This window comes from Acomys minous (assembly GCF_964271855.1).
Source record: "Acomys minous genome assembly, chromosome: 6".
Taxonomy (NCBI): domain Eukaryota; kingdom Metazoa; phylum Chordata; class Mammalia; order Rodentia; family Muridae; genus Acomys; species Acomys minous.
The window spans coordinates 30,156,787-30,184,131 of NC_140487.1; the positions used below are offsets into that span (position 1 = coordinate 30,156,787).

Here is a 27,345-nt window from a genome sequence, read left to right on the forward strand (position 1 = left end):
TCACCATAGACCCTAACTTTAATTCTCAAATACCAACCATCTCCCACAGAACATAAGCCACCAATAGCAGTGTATAGTTGCATTAACTACATTTGTCAACATAAAAATGTTGTTAGTTTGTGTAATATTCCATTTAAAATGTTTTATTCTTTAAAGCATAAATGAACATTAATTGTACATTGCTTATTTTAAAGTATTTTCAGTGTACAATTTTTGTCAGTGTCTACATACCAAAAACTTACCAATAACAGAGATAAGATAGCACAAAAATATTCTTTCCTAAAATGATCCCCCAAATTTATTCACAAGAACATTGAACTTAGAGCCAGTAGATCCAAGTTTATTCTTGATTTCTGAAGCTCTTTGAGGCAAAAACACTATGTTCTCTTTAAATAGTCAGACTCTATTAAAGATCCAGATTGCAAATCCCATGATTGTCTAATTAGCTACTTCTTGTACTCTTGATTTGATTGTATGGTACTGTGACTAACTTTATTTCTAATGCATGTTCCTCAAAGTTCAATCAGCATACTGACTGTACACAGATCCTCCCTACTCTGTACTTTAATTTAAGCATGACTGAACCTCAGAGAAAAGAGTAATAAATACATACTAACTTACAAGCCCTTCATGGGTGAGGAAGGTGGCTTCTAATTTTCCACTGTAGCATAAGAATGGTAAAGTAAGTCAGAGGAAGGAGAGAGCAATCCAGGTTTGCCTGAGAGTAAAATGGTGATGGGAATGGTGGGAAGGCATGAGACCAGTCATAAAACACGGTAGCAAAAGAAAATTAGATACTATAACTTCTGTCAGCACTGAGGCAAAGGAGCTGGGTGTCAGTGCTGTGCTTTGTTTTGTTTTAATAAAAGTGATTACTTTTTAAAAATTAAGCTCTGGTTAATTTATATGCTGGTGACTTGAAGAGTATATTAAAGTTATAAGAAACAATAAAGAGGCAGTCATGTTTCCAATGCTGTACATTGATGTCCGGTCCCACTGTCAAGAGGAAATTCTCAGAACTCTGGCCAAACAATTATTATATGAAAATAGCCAATGTTTGCAAATAATTAAGGATTTTTAAATTATGAAAATAACCTTGGAAGTTAACATCTAACTAATGGGGAAACCTAGCCTATGGTTTGACATAAAATTAGTCTTATTTGCTTTGTTGCAAATATTATTACAGTTATTTCTTTGAGCTTTTGTTCCATTTCAAAAGTAAAATGTGTTCCAAGCAATATTTATTGAGACATACTCTTCTGTTGTGGGTTAGTTCTATGCCATGAGCAGTTTCTAGAATACCTACAAAAACAATGCAAAACAGCATATTTTGACTTTAGCCGCAGAAATAACATGGCAAATTAGCTACATAAGTTTAGAGCACTCTGTTGCATAAAGGAAGTTTGATACCCTGTTATCTGTTGAGTCAGAGCTAAGGGGCTAGAATAATTCTTGAAAGGCAATATCACTCTATATGGCTAAGGATGGAAAAGACAGAACATTTAGGGAATAAAATGTATTCTAACCAATATGTTAATTTGAAATAATCCTATATTCACAAATATTCTTGCATATTTTGAATGTCACTGTACATATGCACTATTGATGAGTGAGTTATTTTTTTAAAAAATGGGTGTAGAGAATTTCCAGAGCCTGAATTACACAAATCTCTGTAGACAAAGTTTTTAGCAAGTAAGGTGGTTTCTGTGTTCTTGGGTTTGTGTTTATGTGAATGAAGTTGATTGTTAAAAAGTTGCCATTACCTGCCAGCTGAGGTGGCACAGGCCTTTAATCCCAGCACTCAGGAGGCAGAGGTAAGTAGTTCCCTGAGTTCAAGGTCAGCCTGGTCTACAGAGTGAGTTCCAGGAGAGCTAGGATTACACAGAGAAAGCCTATCTTGAAACAAACAAGCAAGCAAATAAACACACAACAAAGCCAAAAAAAGAAATGCTATTGTTTGGCTATTACTGTGGTTTCCAGAAGTAGGCTTTATTCTTTATTCATAAATATTTAGAAATAACTCATGATGTCTCTCTTATTTGAGACAAGCTAGTGGGTGCTATGTTTTTAAGTCCTCAGGGCTTGGATGTGTATATTTGTACAAGTGTCCTCTTTGATTTCTGGAAAATATTCTTGTTCTAAGTAAATCTGGTGGCGCACGCCCAGCACTCGGGAAGCAGAGGCAGGTGGACCATTGTGAGTTCGAGGCCAGCCTGGTCTACAAAGCAGACCAGCCAGGACAACACAGAAAGACCCTGTCTTGAAACAAACAAACAAACAAACAAACAAAAACAATAACTAAGTACGTCTGAGGGCCATCCTCTTTTTTCTCATCTGTTCAGAACTCACTTTTTTTTTTTTGCATAGATCTCAGATCTCTTCTTTTTTATTTATCAAGTTCCACAGTTAACAGCTCATTTTGTAGAAGAGAGTTTACAGGAAGGCATCTCTTATTTCTGTATATTCCACTCTATTTTTATGTTTTATATACATACTTATGTTTCAGTCCTTGACCAAAATGTGTAGGGAGTAATAATAAGCACCTGTTAATTCTCATTAGCAGCCTCATGAATGTAACCAAAATTTGGTTTCAGAATTTGGCAAGCAGAGCGGGTCTTATTTTCTTCGCCAGTCACTCCTCTTCCCTATGCCGTTGGGTCACATTTCAATGAGCACTTTCCTTCCCTCTGACAAGGAGAATATGATCTGGTGAGGAGGAGGAACTTCCAGCCTGGGTGCTATTTTGACTTGGACACACACTCTACAAGCTCTAATAACTTTATAAAAAAAGTTTTCCTAGGAAGGCCCTGAACTTCAGCATTTTTTCCTCATACTTTGGCAAGGGGGATCTTTCTCATGAAGCATGTTAAATGTACTGTGAAACAGTCTTGGCTTCAGTCTATGTTCACTCTACTTATTTATTTATTAGTATAAAAACTCACACAATAAATACAATGTGTGTGTGTGTCTACTTTGTGTATAACAACAATGACTTCTGAACCGTGTGCATTAATCATAATTCTGTGGCTGCCTCTGTAGCTTTAACTTCACATCTTTCATCTATAGGTATTTTTTTTTCAATAATATTAGAGCCACATAGATTTTGTTAGATTGTTTCTAGAGTGAAAGAATTTGTAGGTGAAACACCTACATTTTTAAAAATTTGTTCACTTTAAATCCTGATTGTAGCCCCCTCCCTCATTGCCTCCTGGTCTCACCCTCTCTCTCACATAACCCCTTCCACACACCCCCTTAGTTCTCAGAAAGGGGGAGCCCTTCACTCCTATTATCTGACCTCAGCCTATGGAGTCTCATTTGGACTGCCTGTATCCTCTCCCTCTGTGGCCTGTCAAGGCTGCCACACCAGGAGGAGGAGATCAATGAGTGGGCACCAGAGTCCATGTTAGAAGTAGTCCCTGTTCCCCATATTATGGGAATCACAAGGAGACTGTGCTGCCTATCTACTACATCTAAGCAGGGGGTCTAGGTCCTCGCCATCCATGGTCCTTGGATGGTGCATCAGTCTCTGCAGCATCCCCTCCCTCTGTCTAGATTTGTTGACTCTATTTGGTCTCCTTGTGGTGCTCCTGTCTCCTTCAGGTCCTTCTATTTCCCAATTCTTACATAAGGTTCCCTGTCCTCTACTGTGAGTTTGGCTGTGAGTCTCAGCATCTGCTTCGATCCCCTGCTGGGTGGAGTCTTTCAGAGGACCTCAATGGTAGGCTCCGGTTCTGTTTCTTCTCTTCAAGTGCTTCCAGTGTCTATTCTATTTCTCCTTCTGAATGAGAATTAAACATTCTCTTTAGGGTCCTCTTTGTTTTTTTATCTTGGTTTGGTCCGAATATTGTAGTGTGGTTATTTTGTATTATTGGCTAATATCGAGTATATACCATGCATGTCTTTTTGGGTCTGGGTTACCCAACTCAGGATAATCTTTTCTAGTTATATCAATTTGCCTGCAAATTTCAAGATTCCCTTGTTTTTTATAGCTAAATAGTATTCCATTGTGTAAATGTACCACAGTTTCTTTATCCATATTTCAGTTGATGGGCATCTAGGTTGATTCCAGATTCTGGCTATTACAAATAAAGCTGTTATTAACATACCTGAGCAAATGTCCTTGTGTGGTCAAGCATCTTTCAGGTGTATTCCCAGGAATGGTATAACTGAGTCTTGAGGTAGCATTATTCCCAATTTTCTGAGAAAGCGCCAGATTGATTTCCAAAATGGTTGTACAAGTTTGCACTTCCACCAGCAATGGAAGAGTGTTCCCCTTTCTCCACATCCTTGCCAGCATGTACTGTCACTTGAGTTTTTAAATGTCTATAATTTGCCCTTTATTAACTAAATCTATATGATCTAGAATATATGGACCTATGTGCTAGTATTTAAAGATTTTATGTCAAACTATCTTTGTTTCCTTATATTTCATATTCTCTTTTAATAATTTGATGGTCTGTTTCATTTTCATCTTTTATGTACATTTTCCTTGCTTCTTGTGTTGTTATCTTTCTGTTCCTCCCATCTCCTCCCAAATGAGATGCAAGGAAGAAGACAGATTAAGCATCTTTGTTACTTATCTTAGTCATCCGTCACCAGCATAAATTATAAAGTATATGTGTTTTGTGGAAAGAGTCTTTGAGGTCAGTGCATTTGTTGTGTAAACCTAGAGAGCAAGTTCAGTTAGAAGAAAGCTACAATTATTCAAGGAAAATGTTATAGAGAGTTAAACTAAGACACTCGCAGTGCATTTATAAGCAAGAGCAAACTCAGGACAAATTGCTGTGTTGAATAAAACTGCAGTGAAAGACTACATCTGTGGATGATGAAGGGGCTCTGGCTTGTGTGGGTCTCTGTGGATGAGTGATACTTGCAACTGACTTAAAACTACAGGAAGCTGGTGATGTCCATAATAGAGAGAACAAAAGGGGTGAGTTCTGTTTAAATCACGCAGAGTCTAAGATGTTTGTGCAACATCTAAACAGAGGTTTCTAGTAAGCCTTTGTTTGGTCTTGGGAGGTAATCTGCCTTAGCAGTATACATTTGAGTCACATCAAAATACGGCTCATGGTAAAACCCATAGTTGTAGATAAAATTGGCCACAGAGTTACTTGTCTGCAAAAAGGCCAAGCACAGGGTAGATACAGTAATATAAATATTTAAGAGGCTGTAAACTAAAGTAAATGACATGTAGAGTGAGAAAACCAGACACCCCAATCATTAGCTTTTAATATTCTCCAAATGCACTCTTCTTAAAGACAGAGTGAAGGAAAATAGGAAGAGCCTGATCTCTGACGTCAGGTGGAAACATATATCTTCACTCTCCTCCATACATACTGTGTGATCTAGAGTGTTCCTAATCAGCTAGCTGAAATGAATCCTTTGCCTGGGGGACAAAAGAAATGAGAATTCTGCCTTATAGCATTGTAAGGTATGACTTGTTATTTCTTTACATCATTCAGCAGCTTGGGTCTACTAGGCACTATTAATGTCTCCCACTTCTTTTATTATATGGTCTTTATTCATGTCGTATTCTTATAATGTTACATTAATCCTCTTCTATTATGATCCTGTTGTGAGGTCAGATTTAATTGACTAGTTTATTTTCTAAGGATTATCTTTGTTCAGTTGGCATTCTCTCTCTCTCTCTCTCTCTCTCTCTCTCTCTCTCTCTCTCTCTCTCTCTCTCTCTCTCGGATTCCTTAACACTTGGCATGTTCTTTTATTTGTCCTTTATTTAGTTATTGCTTTCCCCAAGGCTATCTTTCTGCATTTTTTATTCAAGGTTTTGCTGCTGGCATACTGTACATCTTTTTAGCTGATGTGTCATGCCTACAAGCAACTGTATATATTTTCAATGAATTATGATAATAACTATTAAAGATTCAGAAATGAATAATTAGATCACGTTGGGATAAGTAGAAATATCCAGGCACAGAGACCAGAATCTAAGAGGCAGAGAAAAGTGGATTATGTATTTCAGCTCTGCTATAATAATAATAACAATGATAATAAATATTATTGTTGTTGTTGTTATTTTCAAAAATAATCTTATTATAGATGACTCCTTTTTTTTCTTTTTTTATTAATTTATTCTTGTTACATCTCAGTGGTTATCCCATCCCTTGTATCCTCCCATTCTTCCCTCCCTCCCATTTTCCCCTTATTCTCCTCCCCTATAACTGTTCCTGAGGGGGATTACCTCCCCCTGTATATGCTCATAGGGTATCAAGTCTCTTCTTGGTAACCTGCTGGATGACTCCTTTTCTGATGCCTTAAAAGGTGTTGGACTTTTAACATTCATCTCTTGCAATATGGTTTGAGATACCTGCTGCTTGCATATAGTATACAATCCAGAATCAGAGCTGCCAGTCTCAGCTTTTAAAGGGCTGTACTCAATGCTCAACCGAAAGCACCTTTATTAGAGGGACAATCTAAGTTTTAAAAAAGATGATTACTCATGTCATCTGCAAATATACTGGCAGAGAAGCGTTGTGATATAATTCCAGGGGATAAAGACATTAGATATTACACCATCAGCAAACATAAAAAGTAACATTTGAAAGGGGTTTGAAACAAAGTATGATAAGCAAAGAGGATGTTTCCCAGAGCCATGGACCTTACCACAGGCACATAGTTAAGGCAAATTGACTTCATATAACAATATGAAAATATACATGTTTTGATGCTTATTGCTATTTAACTTAGAGGATAGAGATTTTGAAACATATTCTAGTAATACTTATCAAATTTATAAATTGCGAGTATACAGTTAGTATCACCTGCTAAATAAAAGGAGACAGGCAGCCAGCACATTGATTTAATTAATGCAATGGGATAATTCAGTGATAGAAATGGTAGTAATGGAGACCAGCCTCCACAAAGTTTATATTTCAGCAGTGTTTGCCAGCAAGAGTCTGTGGAAAAAATCTGCCTGTTGGAAAGTTTTAAAATTGACTACCTAATAACATAAAAACCTGAAGTGAAAATAAAATGAACTGATAATAATAGACACTAACACTTGGCTTTGTTTTTGCTAACGGCATTAAAAAAAAAGTTGAAAGACAAAGTGAGGAGGAGAAAAAGGAGGCAGAGTATCTTTGTAGGATGTAAATTTATTTAACCCCACTGAACTTTACAGTATTTACAAATATCTAGAGGTGGTCATCATTTAGTCAAAATGTTTTGGCATCTTATAGAGCCAGTCTTTGATGATTTTTAAAAAGCATGTTTGTTGTAAGAAAAGGTTGAAGATTAAGTCATGGGAAAATTCCATGAGCCTAAAACCATCAATGAATACAAGCAATTCATTTGAGTCTAGCAACTTGTGGGGTCCTGGTAGCTTCCTGCTATAAAGTTGGAGGTGGGGGTTGGTGAACAAAGAGAAGTGAAGGGAGGGAGGTGGAGGGAGAATGAATTGGTTAGAAATGCAGAGTGAAAAAAATGAAAAAGTCTTTAGATTTGAAAGAGCAGCAAACATGAGCTCTGCATCCACAAAAAGAAGCTGAGTTCTTGTCAAGCTTGAGTGTTTGAATGAATATTCACTTCACCATTTCTTTTTTTTTTTCAGAATTTGACCTGGTAATTGATACATAACCATATCTGCAAATCTGTGTTTATTCTAAACATAATCAGAATACTACAGACGCTATATAATTTTAATACAGAGAGGTGAATCATGATGTAAAAGTTTAAGATAAATTATCACTTTTGTATGACACATGTTAAAAAGTTGAGGAATGGTAGTTTATAAAAATTATTTTTCAGTATCTTAAGTAACGGCTGGTAGTGATTATATTTTAATATTATTTTTGTTCTTTTACCCAAATGAACCACAAGACAATTGGTGGTAGACAAGGAAGCAGGAAAGCAAACTGAAGTGCAAACAAATAGAAAGAGAATGGGAGTCACCAGCCCAGACTCTTCTGAAAGGCATTCTGGTGATAATGTATATCCTCTTGTTTGGCTCTGCATGAATTTAAATGGAAGTGCATAGCATCTACTATTTTAAAAAAGTTTAAAAGAGAATCTAATATATCCATAATTGATTTCAATGCTGCTTAAGGTGATACAAATTCATTTTCCCTCCAAACCACCTCCATCTTTCTTCCTGTTGTATAGATTGTCTTGAGTCCCGAGGCTGATAGCACTGCGCTATGGAATATTCACCAGTGACTTCTCCATCATAATATTTAGCAAACCACGGAGAATGTATTGTTTGATGAAACTATGGAAAAAAAGAGTGCTTCTCAATGTGGCTGACACTTCACGAAGGCTGGGAAATGATGTCTCACAATGATACTGAGTTAGAGCCCTAATAATTCCACTACAAAGCTTTAGTTTGCTCAAATGCATTGCGGTCCACAAAAAACCTTGGAAATACATGTTGTTTTTTAATGCCATCAGTTGCTATTTGATAGAGTGTGAGCACCTGGGAGATGGGGAAAAGGAGAGAAATGTTAAACTGTATCTCACATTACAGAGAATTTGATTTGGCTCCAACACCAGTGCATGTGACTGCAAAGTTTAAATAACAGAAATGAAGACAAAATAACCTGGATTTTGTAGTAACAAAACTATAGTAGAAAACATTATCATCGATTGGACTTGAAAATGTCAACATCTAAGAAAATCAAAATCATGAATTTAAACAAAGAAAACAGAATATTGAAAACTAGATTTGGTTGGAAGAAAGGTGTCTGATTTGACGTCAGGAAGCAGTATAGAAAGTTCATGTTGATTACTGCATGAGGGCCCTGAAAAGGTTCTTTTCTCATTTTCAATTGTTTGCCAAAGGCTTTTTATTATAGCAAATTAGGGATAATAGACTGATACAAAACCAAGTACATTTTAGAACAGTGAAAATGAACTTCTTTGCTTCAACACAGGAAAATATTCTTTTTTAATGAACTGAACTTACAGGCCCATATTTAAATGTGTAGTTTGTTTCCAGGGTGATTTCTTATATAAGCTACCAGAGCCTTAACTGTCTATATGTAGAAATGCACAATTCTTGCCAAACTTATATTCGGCCAGTAGCATAGTTTTCAGTTGGAAGGATCCTTTCAGTGTTTAGAATTATAGTGCACAAAGTCATTCTTATTATTTAGAATTTATGATATAGAATATACGTAATTTTTCTTAAAATGAAGACTATGCCAAGGCCACATATTTAGTATCATACCTATTTGTGGAGTTATTATACACTATTGCATGCCTCTATCACTTACATATTCCCTGTATAAAATTACCAATGTTAATGTTAGTACCTGTCATGGTTTAAATATGGTGTCTACTCATTGAGAAATGACTAAAATGTGAGGGCTTGGACTACATCAGCACATTAATTTATTTATGGATTCATAGTGTGATAGCAATATATGTGGCATGGAAAATGAGGGGCAGAGCCTGGACGTAGGAAATACATCACTAAGGGAGTACCTCTGAAAGATATGTCTTGTCACTCCTTTTTCTGATGGGCCTTGGCTTTCTGGATACCACCGGTGAGCATCTTTCTCCTGTGTGCCTTCCACCCATGATACCTTTCTTGCCACAGTTCTAAAAGAACCAGGAGAACATGAGTTGTAACCTGTGAAGCTGTTAGTCCAAATATATCCTTCCTTACATTGTTTTGCTCAGGCATCTGTCACAGTGATGAAGTGTCTAATACAGAACTCTTAGTAAAACAGATGAAAGTGTATTATTTAAAGTGTATTCCATATGGTCCCTAATCCCTAAGATCAGGTACACTTACATATTTACTTGTACACACAGACAATCTTTAATTGAATGTGTACTATATAAACTAACTTTCTTTTTTTTTTTAAACTAAATTTCTATCATCCTCTTCTTAATAACTCTTGGAAGACATATATTTTACCCCATCTTCTAAAATACTGAAGTACCAAGTATACAAAATTGGTTGTAGTGTGCCTTTTTAATATTTTAATACTAGGGCTAGGGTAATATGGAATAAGCTTTAAATATTATGTTTTCATCTGTTTTATAGGACATCTTTTATAATAGGATAACTCTTATCTTTTATAATAGGATAACGCCTAAAATTTTCCTTAATTTCTTATACTTGATACTTATAGCTATCTCATGTATTTCCTATATGTTTATAATTAATATCCATGTTATGGATGAACCTTCCACAGATTATTTTCCTTAAAACTGATTTAGGCTGAGCTGATTTTCTGTTTGATTGGTTTTGGTTTTTTCATAGAGGGTTACTCTGCGTAGCCCTGGCTCTCCTGGAACTCACTCTATAGACTAGGCTGGCCTTTAAACAAGAGATTCACCTACCTCTGTTAATATTATATTTGAGCTCATATTTTAGTTTGCTTGGCTACCTATAATTTGAACTCCCTGGCAATAGTTTTTACAATTAGAAAGAACAGTGAGGTACACAATAAGACTGGATGCCATTTTTTAAAGTTAGCATGTAGCTGTAGGAGTTACAGACAATGGCATCAAAGGGCAAAGAGTCCATAAAGGTAGATTTTGTGTTCCTACATTCCAGAGGACAAAGAGAGATACAATAGGTTACCATAATTGGAAATGGCTCTCGTCTGACCTAAATATAAAGTTAGATCTATATTTTTCTGTTGAACTGATATTTGTTATTTTTAATATTTTTTGTTAATTTATTCATATTACATCTCAATTGTTAGCCCATCCCTTGTATCCTCCCATTCCTCCGTCCCTCCCATTTTCCCCTTACTCCCGTCCCCTATGACTGTTACTGAGGGGGACCTCCTCCCCCTGTATATGCTCATAGGGTATCAAGTCTCTTCTTGGTAGCCTGTTATCCTTCCTCTGAGTGCCACCAGGCCTCCCCATCAAAGGGACGTGGTCAAATATGGGGCAAGTATAGACATAGATAAAGCAAGGCAATCTGTAGCATGACTATGGTTCTTTTTTCCTTTCTGTAACTTGGGCATTAAGGAAGAGACAAGATTTGCATTGTTGTTTCTCTTCTAAGAAGAAGCTATGTTTTCTAGACTCATATTAAATAGTTGCATTAAGTAGGTACTGGAAGAACATGGGACACAAATTCTGGGAATAGTTTGCAACACTTCAGTATTTTTATCCCATGGAGGTGCAGCAAGAGATAAAATGCAATTAAAAAAAATATATATATACACACACAAATAAAAAAATTATATATAATGTTTTAATAATTATTTAATGTCTCTCTATATTTTAGCTCCTAAATATTACAAAGTGTTATGTAGTATAGAAATTTAAATGGTGAAAATATATTGAAATGTCCCAACAAAACAATCTAAGCAAGCAAGGAGGTTAAGTGATATTGGCTCTACAGTTCTCTCACTTCTTGACCCCATAACTTCCTTGGCTCTAATGGCTTGGGACAAATACAAACATTTGAGTCATCGTACCATTAAAGAAGCAATATACAATACTGACCATGGTACCCTATTGAGGGCCAGACTGATCCAGGGTTTTCCATGAGGCTCTGACATATGGAAAATGAATTTAGATCCTTGTCTAATACCAGACACTTGCTTAGCAAGGCAAGTGAGGGCCTAGAGCCAAAGGTTCAGAGAAGCTATGGTGTTCTAGATTCTGAGAACGTGACTGTGATTTCTTTATGGTATCAGTCCCAAGGTTTTCAGCACTCAACCTGTGACTCATTTGAGATATACTGTGTTCCCTTTGTACAATATTACTTGGTTAGCTTCCTTATGACTTTGCTTCATCGTATGATATTTTCTTTTTACTCTGTCTCATTTTCCTGAAAATTACATGTACATCGTTCATGATAAGGTTGCTTGGAGTAAGACATAGCTTATGCATGATCGCCTGATCACAGAGTTATCTACCTTCTTTATTTTCTGATCACATATTCCTTCCTTTAAGGAACCTGTCACTGCAGAACACCCTTCCTGTCCAGGTTACTAGTCCGTGAACACATTAAGATACTTCCACTTTCCACTACAACTTTTTCCTATCCTTTTGTTCTTTAGGCATGTGACATCTTAGGAATGAATTTTTAAAAACTACTACTGTTACTCTGATGTTGAGAAATCCTAAAGAAGTGGATTCCTATGTATTTCTTAAAACTGTGAAGAATAAAAACTGCCATTGACAGCAGAACATCAGCTTGCCGTGTGCCAATAGTGTCTGTTTGTGAAGGACCGCACATTAACAGCCACTGTCTTGCTTTGTTACCTTTCAGAAATGTTGGAATCCAACAATGTCATCACCTTCAATGGCTTGGCCAACAGCTCCAGTTACCACACTTTCCTTCTGGATGAGGAACGGAGTAGGCTGTATGTTGGAGCAAAGGATCATATATTTTCATTCAACTTGGTGAATATTAAAGATTTTCAAAAGGTAACCTTATTCTAATATACGTGCTCTAATTATTTTTAAATGATGAAGTTTTATGAGATTCTCCAGCTTCTTAACATCAGGACAACATACAGAAAAAATATTTCAAAAAGAGTTTTCCCAGATATATATATATATAAAATGAATGAAAACAATATTCCAATAGAAATAATAAGCCATAATACCAACAAGGAAAAATCATAGTAATTTGATGGTCATTGTTTTTAATTAGCTTATTCTTTCATAAAGTATGTATTTTTCTGCATAAAAAATGCCATATAACTTGAAATGTTAAAGACATACGTTATAACTGAGTTCTTGAACTGTTTATTCATATGTGTTTATGTGTAAATTTACCCTTCTCTCCATATTGTCAACTATGTAAGGGCTCAGCAAGTAATGGCCACATGAAACATTTGGTTACTTTCTTGTGTTTGTACATAGTTTTATTTGAATATAGGCACTCTCATATATTTCTGTTACATGGCACAACAGAGATGAGTAATTGTAGCAAATCATATGTATAAAATGCCTACAATATTTACAATAATTCTTTTTAACTAAGAAGTTGCAAATCCTCATCTAAAACTCTGATTTCAGGGCATCAGGATTTTGCAAATTTGATTATTTAGATATCAGGAGGATGCTTTTAAAATATTGTCCTTTATATTTCTAGTTTACTTTAATTCACTATATGAATTTTAACTTCACTATATAAAATTCTCCTTATGAATCTTAAATTCATTATATGAAATTGACTATATGAATTTAAAAACTGAGATTTGCAAAGTAGACAGAATTGTTTTGCTATATCTATGTGCTATAACCAGAAATCAAACAAATGTTTGTAGTATTCCAGCCTTAATTCCCTGAGGAAGGAAGTCATTCTATAGCAGCTTACATGAGAACCCAAGTGTGCTTCAGCAATCATGTGGATTTGGCTTTGCTTCTTATCACTAAAGGCGTTAATGTAGTGTACTATTCATAGAAACACATTAGAGGAAGACTTCTTAAAAGTGGATGATTTATAATAAAGTTTTGTTTTGCTTGGAGACATGATTTTAAACTTTTTTAACATTATTATTGCGAAAAAACATTTTAATTACTTATATACAATAAGCATGAGTAATATGACTATTCATATTATATTGTAGTTCAAATATTATCTTTTATATTAAAAATGAGATATTAAAATATAACGAAGGTATTTTTATTTTTATTTTTTGAAAATGAGTGATTTTTCAATGTCTCCAAGTAATAACAAATAATGAAATATATCTTTCAAGGACTTTTACAATGGTCCGAAATTAGGAGAAATTTTGTGTGGATGCTTTATTCAAAGGAGTCATTCTTTATGAAGTGAATTAGAAGCTTAGATCATTTGCCATTTTATCTTTACAATATTATATTTGTTAAAAGTATCATAATAAACTGTGTGTGTAGGTTGATGATAGATACTGAAAAATAGGTAGATAGAGACTAGATAGAAAGATGATAGATAGATAAATAGATAGATAGATAAATAGATAGATAGATAAATAGATGATAGATAGTTGATAGGTGAGAGAGAGAGAGAGAGAGAGAGAGAGAGAGAGAGAGAGAGAGAGAGAGAGAGAGAGAGAGAAAGAAAGAATATGACCACATATTGCTGCCAGTTATGTGGAGAATGTATTCAACATTTGAAACTGTGGTACATATACACTATGGAATACTACTCAGCTATTAAAAACAAGGAATTTCTGAAATTTGTGGATAAATGGATTAAGCTAGAAGTGATCATAATGAGTGCGTTAACCCAGAAGCAGAAAGACTCAAATGGTATATACTCACTTATATCTGCATATTAGCCCAAGGGGCATGTCCCACAAAAGCCTTCACTTACCAGGAAACTGAGACAGAGGGGAGGACATTCTATTGGGACTCTAGATGAGAGAATCATGGGAGAAAGGCAAAGTAGAAGGATCCAGAGGGTCCTCGAAACCTACAAGTAGAACATTATGATAGGCAGATTTGGGCACAGGGGTCCCGCTCAAACTAAGGCACCAGCCAAGGACAATACAGGCGGTAAACCTTAAACCTCTACCCAGATCTAGCCAATGGACAGAACATTCTCCACAGTAGAGTGGAGAGTGGGATATTACTTTCTCACATAGTCTGGTGCCTCACCTTTGACCATGTCCCCTGGAGGAGGAGACCTGGTGGCACTCAGAGGAAGGACAGCAGGTTACCAAGAAGAGACTTGATACCCTATGAGCATATACAGGGGGAGGTAATCCCCCTCAGGAACAGTCATAGGGGAGGGGAATAAGGGGAAAATGGGAGGGAGGGAAGAATGGGAGGATACAAGGGATGGGATAACCATTGAGATGTAACAAGAATAAATTAATTAAGGAAAAAATATTTCTGTTATATATCTTGCTAAATCATATCTAACATTAAAAGAAGCAAATCATCACACTGAAATCTGAGAATTTTCTGAGACAAACCCAAGAGCCATATCTCAAAATAGAATGAGTACACATTATCACAGGCCATGAACTACAAAACACACAGATAACAGTGCCTTGTATTAACTAGACTTAAGAAATATAATTAATTTTAATTATATCACATTATTTTATATTACAAAACAATGAGCTACATCTATATGTGTCTTATAGAAAGATGAAGTATTCTTTCTATATTAATAAATACAGAAAATTCTTAAGGCAGTAGGTTTACTCCATCAGTCTGTCCTTACTGCCATGTGCTCACCATCATCTTGCCTTGTGAGGACTAGCCTCTCTCTGGCTTCCTCCCCTCCTGCTGCTCTGTTGCTTTCTCTCCCTCTCTTCCTCTCAGCTCTCAAACCCAAGCCCAGGAACCTAAAACTCCACCTACCTCACCTTTACCCAGTCATAGGCTTAAGCTTCTTTATTTAGCCAATCTGGGATAATTTGGGGAACACTTTTTATAGGAGATATTTTAGCATTCATAACAATGCCCATGGCAGGGTTATAACCAGATCTCAAGGCACTGAAATCACCATTTGAAAACACAGTTGGACCTTTCTCCAATATATGTGCCTCATTTATTTTGGTTATATCTTAATGTCCATGGCTTAAAGGGACAGTAAAGCATACCTACATTGTGATGAATTTCTATAGGACATACTATAGTATATCATGAATAGTTTTTTTTTTATTTCACAAAACAGTAGAGATAAATGTGTTAATTTAAAGGTGACTAATAAGCCAGCCATTCTTTTAGGCAAAACTGCATTACCAAGTTTGTACAAAACGAAGAAAGATTATTTTGCTGATAATAATAAGTATAATTTCTTTAATCTAAATAATTAAAAAGCATATGCATAAGAAGGGTAGAAGGGTAAATTAATGATATAGAGTTCTTTTCTAATAAATTCAGGGATGTGCATTTAATTTCCATATCTACAAAACAAAGAGAAGTGAGGCATGGAGGAAGAGAGGGAGGAATGGAGGGAGAAAGAAAGAAATAGGACAGTGTACATTCATAAAAAGTAAAAATGTATGCCTGGTAAAATATCTCATCCCCAAAAGTGCTTGATGTCCTGTGTTCTGTGAACATCTTCCATCCAGTGGCAGGATCACAGAGCACTCCTGTAATCCTAGCCCTTGGGAGGCTGAAATAAGTGGAACAAGCAACTTATTGGTAGACTCTACATTAAAAATGAAATAGAGAACAATTAAGAAAGATAACCACCATTAACTTCTGGTATCCATACACTGCATACACACCATTATATAAAAACACACATAATTAAGGGAGACCATGTAAAATGTTAAGTAGGGGAGAAATAAACTAAGACATTGGTAGTTAACTGGATTTTGAGTAAAGAAAAAAATGTATTATGCTTATAAATTATTTCATTACTACTTAGCAGAAGGAAAAACACAAAATAATGCCAATTATTGCTTAGGAAGAATAATCAAGAACTAGAAAACTGTAAGAAAATATTGTGATATACATATGAATAAAATTATATAATTTTTGCACGACTTAGCTACAAGTTTGCTATGATATTTAATAAATCTAAGTTTACTGTTGGATGAAGAAACATGATACCTTATCCTCAACCATTGTGAACTCGAAATTTAAAAGAAAATTCCTCCGGCCTCATTGCCAAGATGAAGATACTTGGTCATTGGATTGTCCTGCCACTCCTCTAGAAAGTCAAGGTTCAGAGTGATGTTCATTCATTAAGATGATAAGCTAACTATTTTTTAATACTTTGTGACTACATTATATAGAACAGGCTCAATGTCAGGCTTAATTTAGACACATAGACACATATGGGAAGAAAATCACCTAGAAGAGAAAGCACAAATTATGAACTTAATGATTTAAAGGAATGATGTGAACCAATTACCTTCTTAAACATCATGCTTGTAACATGAATTTGGAATTCATGTCTCAAAGTATCATATGTTATTTCAATGACTCCTAAACTCTTGTTTATAAGTATGCTGCACTTGGGGTCCAATTCCCTGGGATGAAATCTCAATCCTTGCCTGGGCTTGTGACCATTCACAGTAAATTATCTTGAGGCTTTAAATGAATGATGAACAATCATCCTGAAGCTAAAAGCTTTCTAGGACACATAAATAATAAACTGCCACTGACTCTGGATTTTTATTTAATGTATGGCATTTCCCCCTGAAATTAAAAAATATTACACTAGAAGAGAAAATGATGGAACAAGAGTAAATTGTTCTGCCTAGTGGACATAGAACTGATTAAAATTAAAACACATGGAATTTAGAAAATTTTTTACTAAAATTTGAATGAAAGTAATTTTATTACTACTATAAAGAAAACATATTCAACTGTCTAAGCCACCACCAGGAGCATCTTGATTCTTCTACTGTGACCAGATCCATACAGAACAGAATCATTTGGTAGTCCTGGCTAGCCTTCCTAACTATGTATATGAAACTCTGGCTGTGTCGTTTACTACGTATATGTAACTCTGGTTTGTCTGACTTACCTTGTATATATACACTAGCCTAGCTTTGATGTCATGAGGCAAATGTAGGCCTGGCAAGTCTTTTTGCCTAAGGCTTCCAAGTACTAGGATTATATCTAAGAAATAACAAGCCCAGTCAAAGAAGCAGTTTTTCAGAGCTATATATTTTTGTCTTTGTTTATACTTTCATATTCTCAAAACATATGTTGTTATTCTTACATATTCCTTATTTTTCCGATGGAGAGAGAAAGAAGGACTGCAAAAGTGAAAGAAATTCCTCTGTGAGCTGTATTTTTCAAACATTTCAGGTCTCAGTCTAGTATGCAAGTCTGGAATTCTGTTCAGAGAGATATATTCAGAGTACCCTACTAGAGTTAAGTTTTCAAAATCTCTATTTCATGATAACTACTGAGTAAACTGAGAAGAAAATGAGCCATGTTCTCTGCCAATGTTCACCTTGATCCTCATATTGTCCCAGGGTGATCTTCCTTTCCCACCCAGGGGAATATTTTAATTGTCATAAAATGATATTTTTTTTCTGTCCTTAGATTGTGTGGCCAGTGTCTTATACCAGAAGAGATGAATGCAAATGGGCAGGAAAAGATATCCAGGTGAGCATTAATTTGTTATATTCTTTTAGCTATTTGTTAAATAATTTATGATTGTGTGATCTCTTTTCCTCTGGTATTTTTTGAATATCAATCTTTATTTGTGGTTGTTCAGTTTTACAAATAGGCAACTTTATATAAAGCAAGTGGGTAAAAATAGCAATACATAAAATATAATTTCTTTGATGATTTATGTGTAAATAGAAAAATTAGCAAAGTGCAGTATTGTAGCATACATGCTTATATTAAGAGGCAAATGATTTGTCCAGGTTGAGTTATATATGTTAATTCACATTTTTTCCTCCTCAATGATTTTCTCCTGTTTTATTATTTAAAAATTACCTTTTTCTCTTTTTGCACAATATTTTCCATTTTTCCCTGTTACAATTTACTTGTCTTCCTCTCCTTCCTGTTATTTTTCAAATAAATATTAGGTGACAACTAAAAAAAAGAGAGATAGACAACTATGCGGCTTACAGTATCCTAGATACTATGGAGCTAACTATTATGCAATGCTAGAAGGGTTTTACCATTTACTGTTGGGTAAATAACCTTTACTTAAGGTCACTTCTTCCTTAGATAAACTTTGTTAATAAAAATAAGTTGGTAATGGTTTGGAAGTATAGCTTCCAATCTGGACAGACCATAAAAATTGTTTAAAATACGTTAATAAATAGATTGCCATAAGCTCATTATGAAATATGTACTTTATTTTATGCTTTATCATGTTTCAGATTATCTCAAACAAAAGGCCTTACCTATTTTAAATAGTAGCATTTAGAAGAAATTCGTCCTGTGTGCTTCTGAAGGTATCCACATCCATCTGTAAGCCAGTATTATTACAAGCCAGTCTGATTGTCAGCCCCTGATAAAATGTAGGTGACAGATTAGAATTCACTGGTAAAGAATGGCTCCATCACTTAGTTATACTCACCACTGGTGAAGGAAGATGGATCGAGAAGCAAAGTGCACAGAAGTCCCAATCTGTTATGTATATGTTTATCAACAGAAACTTAAAGTCTGCCATTGCAAATTACCAGCTAAGTACAGGCAGTATATTAGAAATTAATCACAGGACTATTAAAGATACCATGTCTGAGTTAATTGGATATATCAGATTCCAATGAAAATACAGGGACAATTAGAGATTTGCAGTCAAGAAGAGGTAGGGGGAGCCTGAGGTGGATTAGCATTATATAACTCCTAGGAAATACAGAATTCTGATAATGAATTGGCAGGGTTATTTCTGAGGACACCCAGGGTGGGAAGCTGAGAGGATGAAGGGTAGTGAAGTTGATGAGTTATGATTTTCTAAAGTTGCCCGCAGCATTTCTTATAAAACTGAACAGTACAGAAATGCACACAGAAACCTTGAGTGGCTGTTCAAAGAAACTGAGCTAGAGTTATCTCAGAACTCAGAGTATTTCAATTATAAGCTACAGTATCCCCTTTTAGTGGATGAATAAATAAAGTAATACAGAATAACCCATTAAAAACCAATTTATTCAAACATTGTCTAACATTAATTTTTATGTAAGGAGTTAAGATTTAAAAAAACATGTTTTTGTGGCTGGAGAAGATGAAACAGTTGCTAAGCTGCCTACTATGTGAGCTGGGTGCAGCAGAGGTTGGATCCCTGGGACCCAAAGCAATAGCCTGGTATCCTGGAATCTTGACCTGTGAATGCAGTGTATAAAGACAGGCAGATCCAGCCAAGGACAATACAGGCTGTAAACTTTAAACCCCTACCCAGATCTAGCCAATGGACAGAACACTCTCCACAGTAGAGTGGAGAGTGGGATATTACTTTCTCACATACTCTGGTGCCTCACCTTTGACCATGTCCCCTGGAGGAGGAGACCTGGTGGCACTCAGAGGAAGGACAGCAGGTTACCAAGAAGAGACTTGATACCCTATGAACATATACAGGGGGAGGTAATCCCCCTCAGGAACAGTCATAGGGGAGGGGAATAAGGGGAAAATGGGAGGGAGGGAAGAATGGGAGGATACAAGGGAGGGGATAACCACTGAGATGTAACAAGAATAAATTAATAAAAATTTTTTAAAGAGATAGGCAGATCCTTGAAGCTCATTGGACAGCTCGCCTAACAAACTCCATGAGCTTCAAGTTCAGTGAGAGGCCCTATATCAAACGACAGGAGTGGAGAATGCTGGAAGAAAGACAGGGACGTCAATGCCAGTATCCATTCTTCCTTTATACAAGTGCCCACATGTGAACATATCTGAACACACACATGCACACGTTCACACTAATAAGGACCCTCATACATACCAACACCACAAACTACAACAACAAAAGGATGATGACATCAATGAGAACAATTGGATTTGAATTATTTCCCTAAACGGAGATGAGTGACAGTAGTGCTGCACCAGTGTCATAGTTTTTTGGCATCATGGAGACATTAATTTCAACAGTAAACAGCTTGCACAATTCCTGTAAAAGTAAAAGAAGCACAGGTGGACTTACTGTGATACTGATACATTAGTTTTCTTTTTGAAAATCAATGCTGAATGCTGACCAAATTGATATCTTGCGATTGCTGTTTTAGGTAATGAATTTGTATGTGGTAAATAAAATCTTTAGTTTAGGCTTCTACTATGATATGGACCACAGCAGTGCTATACTGTTATCAATTTGATTTTGTCAGAACAGTGAAGATAATAATGATACTTGTCTGTCAAGTTACCTAAAGTTTATACTAAGTGCAATCGCCAAGGACTGAGTGCATTTGATTGCCTGAATGAATACGTGTACTCATGCCATGATGTTCTAGTCTTAATATGTGGTTTCCAAATTATTCATCTCAATATTTCCCCATCTTTTATGGGTCTGTCTTTGTCTCTCTGTCTCTGTCTCTGTCTCTGTCTCTCTGTCTCTGTCTCTGTCTCTGTCTCTCTGTCTCTGTCTCTGTCTCTCTGTCTCTGTCTCTCTGTCTCTGTCTGTCTCTGTCTCTGTGTCTCTGTCTCTGTCTCCGTCTCAGTCTTTCTCTCTCTCTCTCTCTCTCTCTCTCTCTCTCTCTCTCTCTCTCTCTCTCTCTCTCTCTCTCTCCCTCTCTCTTCCTCTCTCCCTGCCCCCCTCCTGTTTTCTCCTGACATCTGAGATTTGGTTTGTAGCTCATATGTCATTACTCAGCTACTACAAAAATCTCGTGTCTTCCCTGCACCCTGACAGGCAATATAATCTCAAATTCAGAAGAGCATCTCTAGGAGAGCATCTTCACATTTTCCAAGTTCATTACAAATGTTTATGGATCTTATAGAACTAGATGAAAAGAATTAAAGCCCGGAGCTTGCTGTGTTCAATATACTATATTGGTGGTCCTGGTTGTGTGATAGAGATAGGCGCATTGAGTCCTACACATTCTTTAAAGTTAATGGTATGACATGGTGGCCCAATACTAGAAACGTAGATAGCACAGTGAGTATGTACTTTCATATTGCTTTATGTTCTAATAAGTCAATTTCTTGTGAATTCCTTACTCTCTCCACTAATTTTTCTTTAAGAAAATAAAGACACAGTGATTTCGTTTGAAAAAAAAAGGTTTTTTTTTCATTTTAGTTCTATTTAAACATTAATTTATGTTCCACATCATTCTTCTGTTTAACTCAATTGGCTCTTTAATACTGACTTTCCTTGCCTATACAGTACAAGTACATTTGATTCATTAAGAATATATTTAAAATCACTTTATTTATGGTTTACACTCATTAGGCACTATCTCAATGTGTCCACATGCTTTTTTTTTTCTTATTGGATGCTTAGTTTCTTTGTTTTTCCAAGCTTTAATTTACATATTCACTTCTCCATCTTTTTCTTTACATATGATTTTGAGATAAATATTAGATGACATGTTAATATTTGCAACATGTTCTTTTGACACATAAAAGCAGAGGCCACTATTAATTTAAGACATAATATAAATGACTAATCTGAATGAAAGATTGAGAGGAAAGAGTATATTTCATTCAATACCTGATTTCAATAGTAATACTTGGGCAGTTTCATGGAAATTCTGTGCTGTATCTTGAGTAAGTAGTTGTCAGTGGGGACTAGTGGACAGTAATTCTTTTCAAAGTGGTCTGGTTATGTTGGAAACCACAAGAATGAAGCATGGGAGTGGGCAGCCATCAGGACTTCAATATAGACTTGTAATCACAATAAAAATCGACCTTCACATTTACAAAAATAGTAAACTGTAATTTCCTGTGTGTGTTCTCTGATTTCTAAAATGCGGGTCACCCTTTCCTGTCTGGTTGCTTACTCCCTTGGAAATAAAGTATCTTGCAACAAATTATCTTGGGAGAGCACTGTTTTCTTAGTATGCAATTCAATGTAAGAATGGAGGAAGAAGGGTGAGACAAGAACAGCAGGTATTATTATAAGCCTTGAGCATGTAACATCCTTAAAGTGGCCAAGAGTGCGCTTCCTTTCTGTCTGACAGTGTATCCTCACCCAGGCTTACCCACATGTTGTTACATTGAACTTGCACAATTTCTGCCTTTGGATATAGCCTCACATAGAAAAGTGACCACCTCCCTAATCTCCCATGAATATGGGAAGATACAACCCATCATTACTCTGTTCCAATTCACAACAAACATATATTAACAGCAGCTATTGCAAAGTGAGGGCTATGATTAAGAGGGCATCTGTCTTCTTCCTTTCCCAATCCTTCTCCTTCTTCCTCTTCCCCTCCTCTGCCCCACACCCTCCCTCCTCTCTCATACACACCACACACACACACACACACACGCACACGCACACGCACACGCGCACGCACACGCGCACACACACACACGCACACGCACATGCACACGCGCACACACACACACACACATACACACACGCACACATTCAGTAGGATATGGTGTCATTCATCTGTTAGTAAAGGACGTTTCTGACAACGTTAATCAGAACTTGATAATTTTCTTTTGCAAAAGTGAATACAGTCTAAAAAAAAAAAAGTCCATTACTGTGCACTTTACTTGCTGTGTCAGTACTAAACTTTAGTATCATTGCAGTATTTTTGTTAGGGGAATAAAATGGTCAGGCCTTTTCTTATAACTATTACTAGAGAGATGCTTGAAAATATGTAATATATTTGGTATTGGGTAGGTAATTTAATGAGAAAAATAAAATATGATCTGCATATTTGACTGCTGCCCTCTATTCTCATTTTCTGATATTTCCTAGGCTTTAAATGTCCTGTGTTATTCACAGTACATTTTTCTTTGTGGCTTAACTTCCTTGACCATGCTTCACAAATGCAAAATGAATTTGTGCTAAACTGGTAAAAGAATCTGTTTTGAATCAATAGCTCTCTGAATCTTCTTTGTTTATCCTGCTAACCCATCTCTCTTTGCACTGTTTCAATAAAACCAAATGGCAACCGTATGACTGCTAGAAATATTTTGAACATCATTGGAAATAAAAATTTCAACCATCTGAGAGGAACCAAAAGAAGCAGATTCTCCGAATTCTTTCCCAGATACATTTCAGGGGGTAGCTTTGTGCACCTGGACTGAGGGACTAGCACTTTTTGAGGAGTTTGCTTTCCTGTTCTAGATTGTTCTGAACATTTAATGCTATAGTGTACAATAACATCTCTATCAATGTCACTCATGTGCAGGACCTTAACAGCATTAGTTTTTGACAAGTTACAGAATTGAAGTCACTTGTATTAGACATGTCAAAAATTCTATGCCAAAACATCACATTTTGCTGAATACTTCAAAGTTCAAAGTTATCACAAACCTTCAGCGTTTTTGTTTCTTTGTCTTATTTTAGGCACTTCAAAGCTTGATAAAAATCTGTGAGTGAGATACAGTTGGGTTTTCTGATTTTCTTTTTCTTTTTTGGAGACTACAAAAATCATAACAGTGTATTAAATATCGAATTGTGTATGTATATCTGTCTCACGTTTTCATATGAGAAGTGGCATTAACTACCTATGTCACAGATAGTTCTCAATGATTTTGGAGTTAAGGGTCTTGGAAAATTAATTATTCATTGGAACCCAGCCTTGTGAAGGTAAGCAGTCTCCTTTTCTGGAGGCTGAGCATGTGGGCTGGGTACTAAATAGGGACTGTACCATTTCATTCAACTCAAAATCAACCTAATACACCCATTTTAAATATTAAGATTTATTTTACTATAACTCCTGTTTTATAAATCCCTGCATCCTAGACCATGGCTACCTGGTACTCTTCTCACTGCCACTGTGGCATTTTACAACAAATGTTGATATTGTGTCTGTTGCATTCTGTGAGTAACAGGGCCATTATCCCTGACTCAGGAGCCATGTATCTTTTGCAAGTATGCATAAAACCATAGCAGGATAACTTGCTTTAAATAGATTAAAATCTGATACTATATACCTTTTGATAATATTGATTATGGTTTTTTATTGACAATGAAGATGTTCTTGCAGTTGACTATGATAGTTTTTTCCTAATTAAGATTCCTGGTGAAAATTAATATAATACTGCAGTTATACAGCTAACAAATTTCAGATGAAGACAGCTAACAAATTTTAGATGAAGACAAGCAAAACTCTTGTCTCACTAACTAAGGCAGAAGTGAGTTCAGATTGTCATATTCCTCTTTGTGGTGTGTGCATTTTTATTTGAGAGAAGTGTTATATGAGCTGAATTTATAGATTAAGGTTGAAATTCAACATTTGTGGCTGCAAACACTGAGACTTACTGAACAATGTTGATATTGACCACAGCATACTTCGATTTGAATAATCAGTGACTGGTGACAAAAACAGGATTCTTTCTTTGTGTGCATTTGTACACCTGTGTGTGTGTGGGGATGCATGTATGTGGAGGCCACAGGTTGATTTTCTATTTCTTGGTCAGTCACAATCTAGCATAATTTTTTCTGAGGCATAATGTGAATTTCATCCATTTGCTTAGACTGGCAGGCCAGTGACACTCAGAGTTCCTCTTGTTTTATTCACCAGAAAACATGGTCCTACCCAGAGTTCAGAGGGGGTTTGGAGATCCAAACTCAGGTCCTCTCACCTTAACAGCCCAAGCCTCACAAACACATGCTTATTTTAGAAATCATTAAGAATATCAGTTTTATATATTAGATAGGCGACCCTTATCTAATTTACCCTTAAATTACCCCTAAATTTATTTTAGAAAGTAGATTTTATTCAAGTTTTGAATTAACATTTTATTATTGAAGCAAAATAAAAGATGAATATTTCTATATGAACCCAGACCAGGGCCTCCAATATAAGAATTTAAACTTGCTATTATTTTAAGTTACATGTTAAAAGTTTAAGTTACTTTAATTTTTTTACTTTCAAAGTAGTACTAGCATATGAAACAGAAAATATTGTTAGTGCAAAAAGGGTTTTAAATAGTAATCATTTTGAGACATTTTAAGTACATTTTTAAGTGGGCTGAACAAAAGTCAATTCATTTGGCACTACCAAAGAAATTATTATTATTCGGATCGGGCAGGAAGTTATAATTCAGAAATGTGGCCAATTAATTTCCTTTAACATAGAGTGAGCATTGTCATTCTGGAAGATTCGCTAGCATAATCTCAGGAAGCTTCAGGGAGAGGGTTTCCTACCTCACTGTGAGAAGTCCCATGAGTTCTATGCACTTGTAACTTCTGATAGTCCTCACTAATGCTCCGTGTCTCCCATACCATATGATGTATACAAATGGACTTCAACTTACCTTTGTGGATACACTGACAGTACTATAGATTTAACCTTGATTTCAAGAATATTTTTCTTACAGATGATAAGCTCTTTATGAAGATAAATATGCTGTGGTCAACTTTTGACTGTTTTTTAACCTTAATTGATTCAAAATGGAACTATAAGATAAAAATAAAGTTTCCTGAATTTCCTTAGCATCATGATAGTGTTGACATACTGTTCTTCATGAGAAATTGGTGGCACATAGGATGCAAACATTATTCTGTTTCCAAAATGTAGATACTAGCACAACAAGATTTTTTTAATGTGTTAGGAGAAAACTACTGAAACATCACAGTAATATTCAACTAGGTACTGAATATAGTAAATATACCTCTACTATATATGCTACATACTATTAAATATAGATTATATTTATTAATATATGTTCGTTCATGTATGTATACACCATTGATAATTTACTAGAATAATTCTTTTCTGTAGCATGTTGAAGTAATTTCAGAATAAATATATTTTCATTCCATCCTTCAATATATAATTATGAAATGATAATCATATTTATAAGTAAAAACATTATAAATTAATGATTATATATGGGGGTAAATAGGTTAAATCTATTAAGCACTCTTAGTCAGGAATTTGAAATAAATTATTATGTTGTAGTAAGATATCAGTCAGTGAGAATTTCTTCAGAGGCTAGACTCACATAAATGGTATAATGGAAAGAATTTTACTAAAGATATCAAACTTGATATAATGGTGGGATGTGATTAAAAAAATCTGTAGAAGGCTGACTACTGCTTCGGTCACATAAACAGGCTGCAGATGCTATGCAAAGCTAAGATTTGTGTTAGAGATGGAAGCAAAGTGGACAGAGCAAGTGTTGAGAAGGATCAGGAGATGCGTTTCATCAAATTGCAACATCAAATTCCTTTAGTCAATTGCTAATGTTTTTTTTTTTAACATATACATTGCTATTCTTAAGAAGATGATCCTCATGGCCACAGAGCCAGACAAGGGTAAAGACAAGATCTCACGCCTGAAGTGAAGCATGAGACCTGGGGGAAAGAACGAACTTCCAGCCCAGTTGTGAGAACATGCCATTGAGGGGCCAGCAGTGGAGAGGCTAGACAGGGTTGTGGCTAGAAGTGGAAGCGTGCCTCCACGCCTATGGAAAATCTCTTATGTGAGCAACGTTTTCTTCAAGCCACTGATGAGGAGTCCAGGAAATGTAGCTCCAGCTTCCTAACTAGACCAGCACAATTCCAAATGATAACCAAAGGCCACGATTACCACAACAGGGCCTGTCATTGAGAGTCCTCTCCTGAGGGAGTACTGGAATTTCATGACAATTCTAGTGAACAAAATCTAATTTTTATTTATAGCAGAAGATGGTCATATGTCAACATTCTAAACAGATTTTACTAATGCTGCTTCTGTTTAGCTCCAAGTCAGATCTTCATTCCTAGGAAGTATGTCTTCAGCAGCAAGGAAGAACTAATGCTCTAGTGCCCAGCATAATGTATGGAGTGGGACAGGATGCAGAATAGTACAAGAGTTAGGCAGTCTGGAAACATTAAAAACAATGAAGACATGCTTATTTTGAGCCAGGAGAGGTGGCACATGACTGCAATCCCAGTACTTGGGAGGCAGAGGCAGGTGGATTGCTGTGAGTTCGAGG

General features: G+C 35.8%; 1 protein-coding gene across 3 annotated transcripts in view; it reads left to right on the plus strand.

Moving 5' to 3' along the window:
• Positions 1-27,345, plus strand: part of SEMA3A (semaphorin 3A) — a 460,613-nt gene that overhangs the window by 294,329 nt on the left and 138,939 nt on the right. For all 3 annotated transcript variants that reach the window (XM_084786809.1, XM_084786811.1, XM_084786810.1), the window contains 2 exons: positions 12,206-12,363; positions 17,893-17,955. In XM_084786809.1, coding sequence (XP_084642935.1) covers positions 12,206-12,363; positions 17,893-17,955 — 221 coding nt within the window. The remainder of the gene's footprint in view (positions 1-12,205; positions 12,364-17,892; positions 17,956-27,345) is intronic.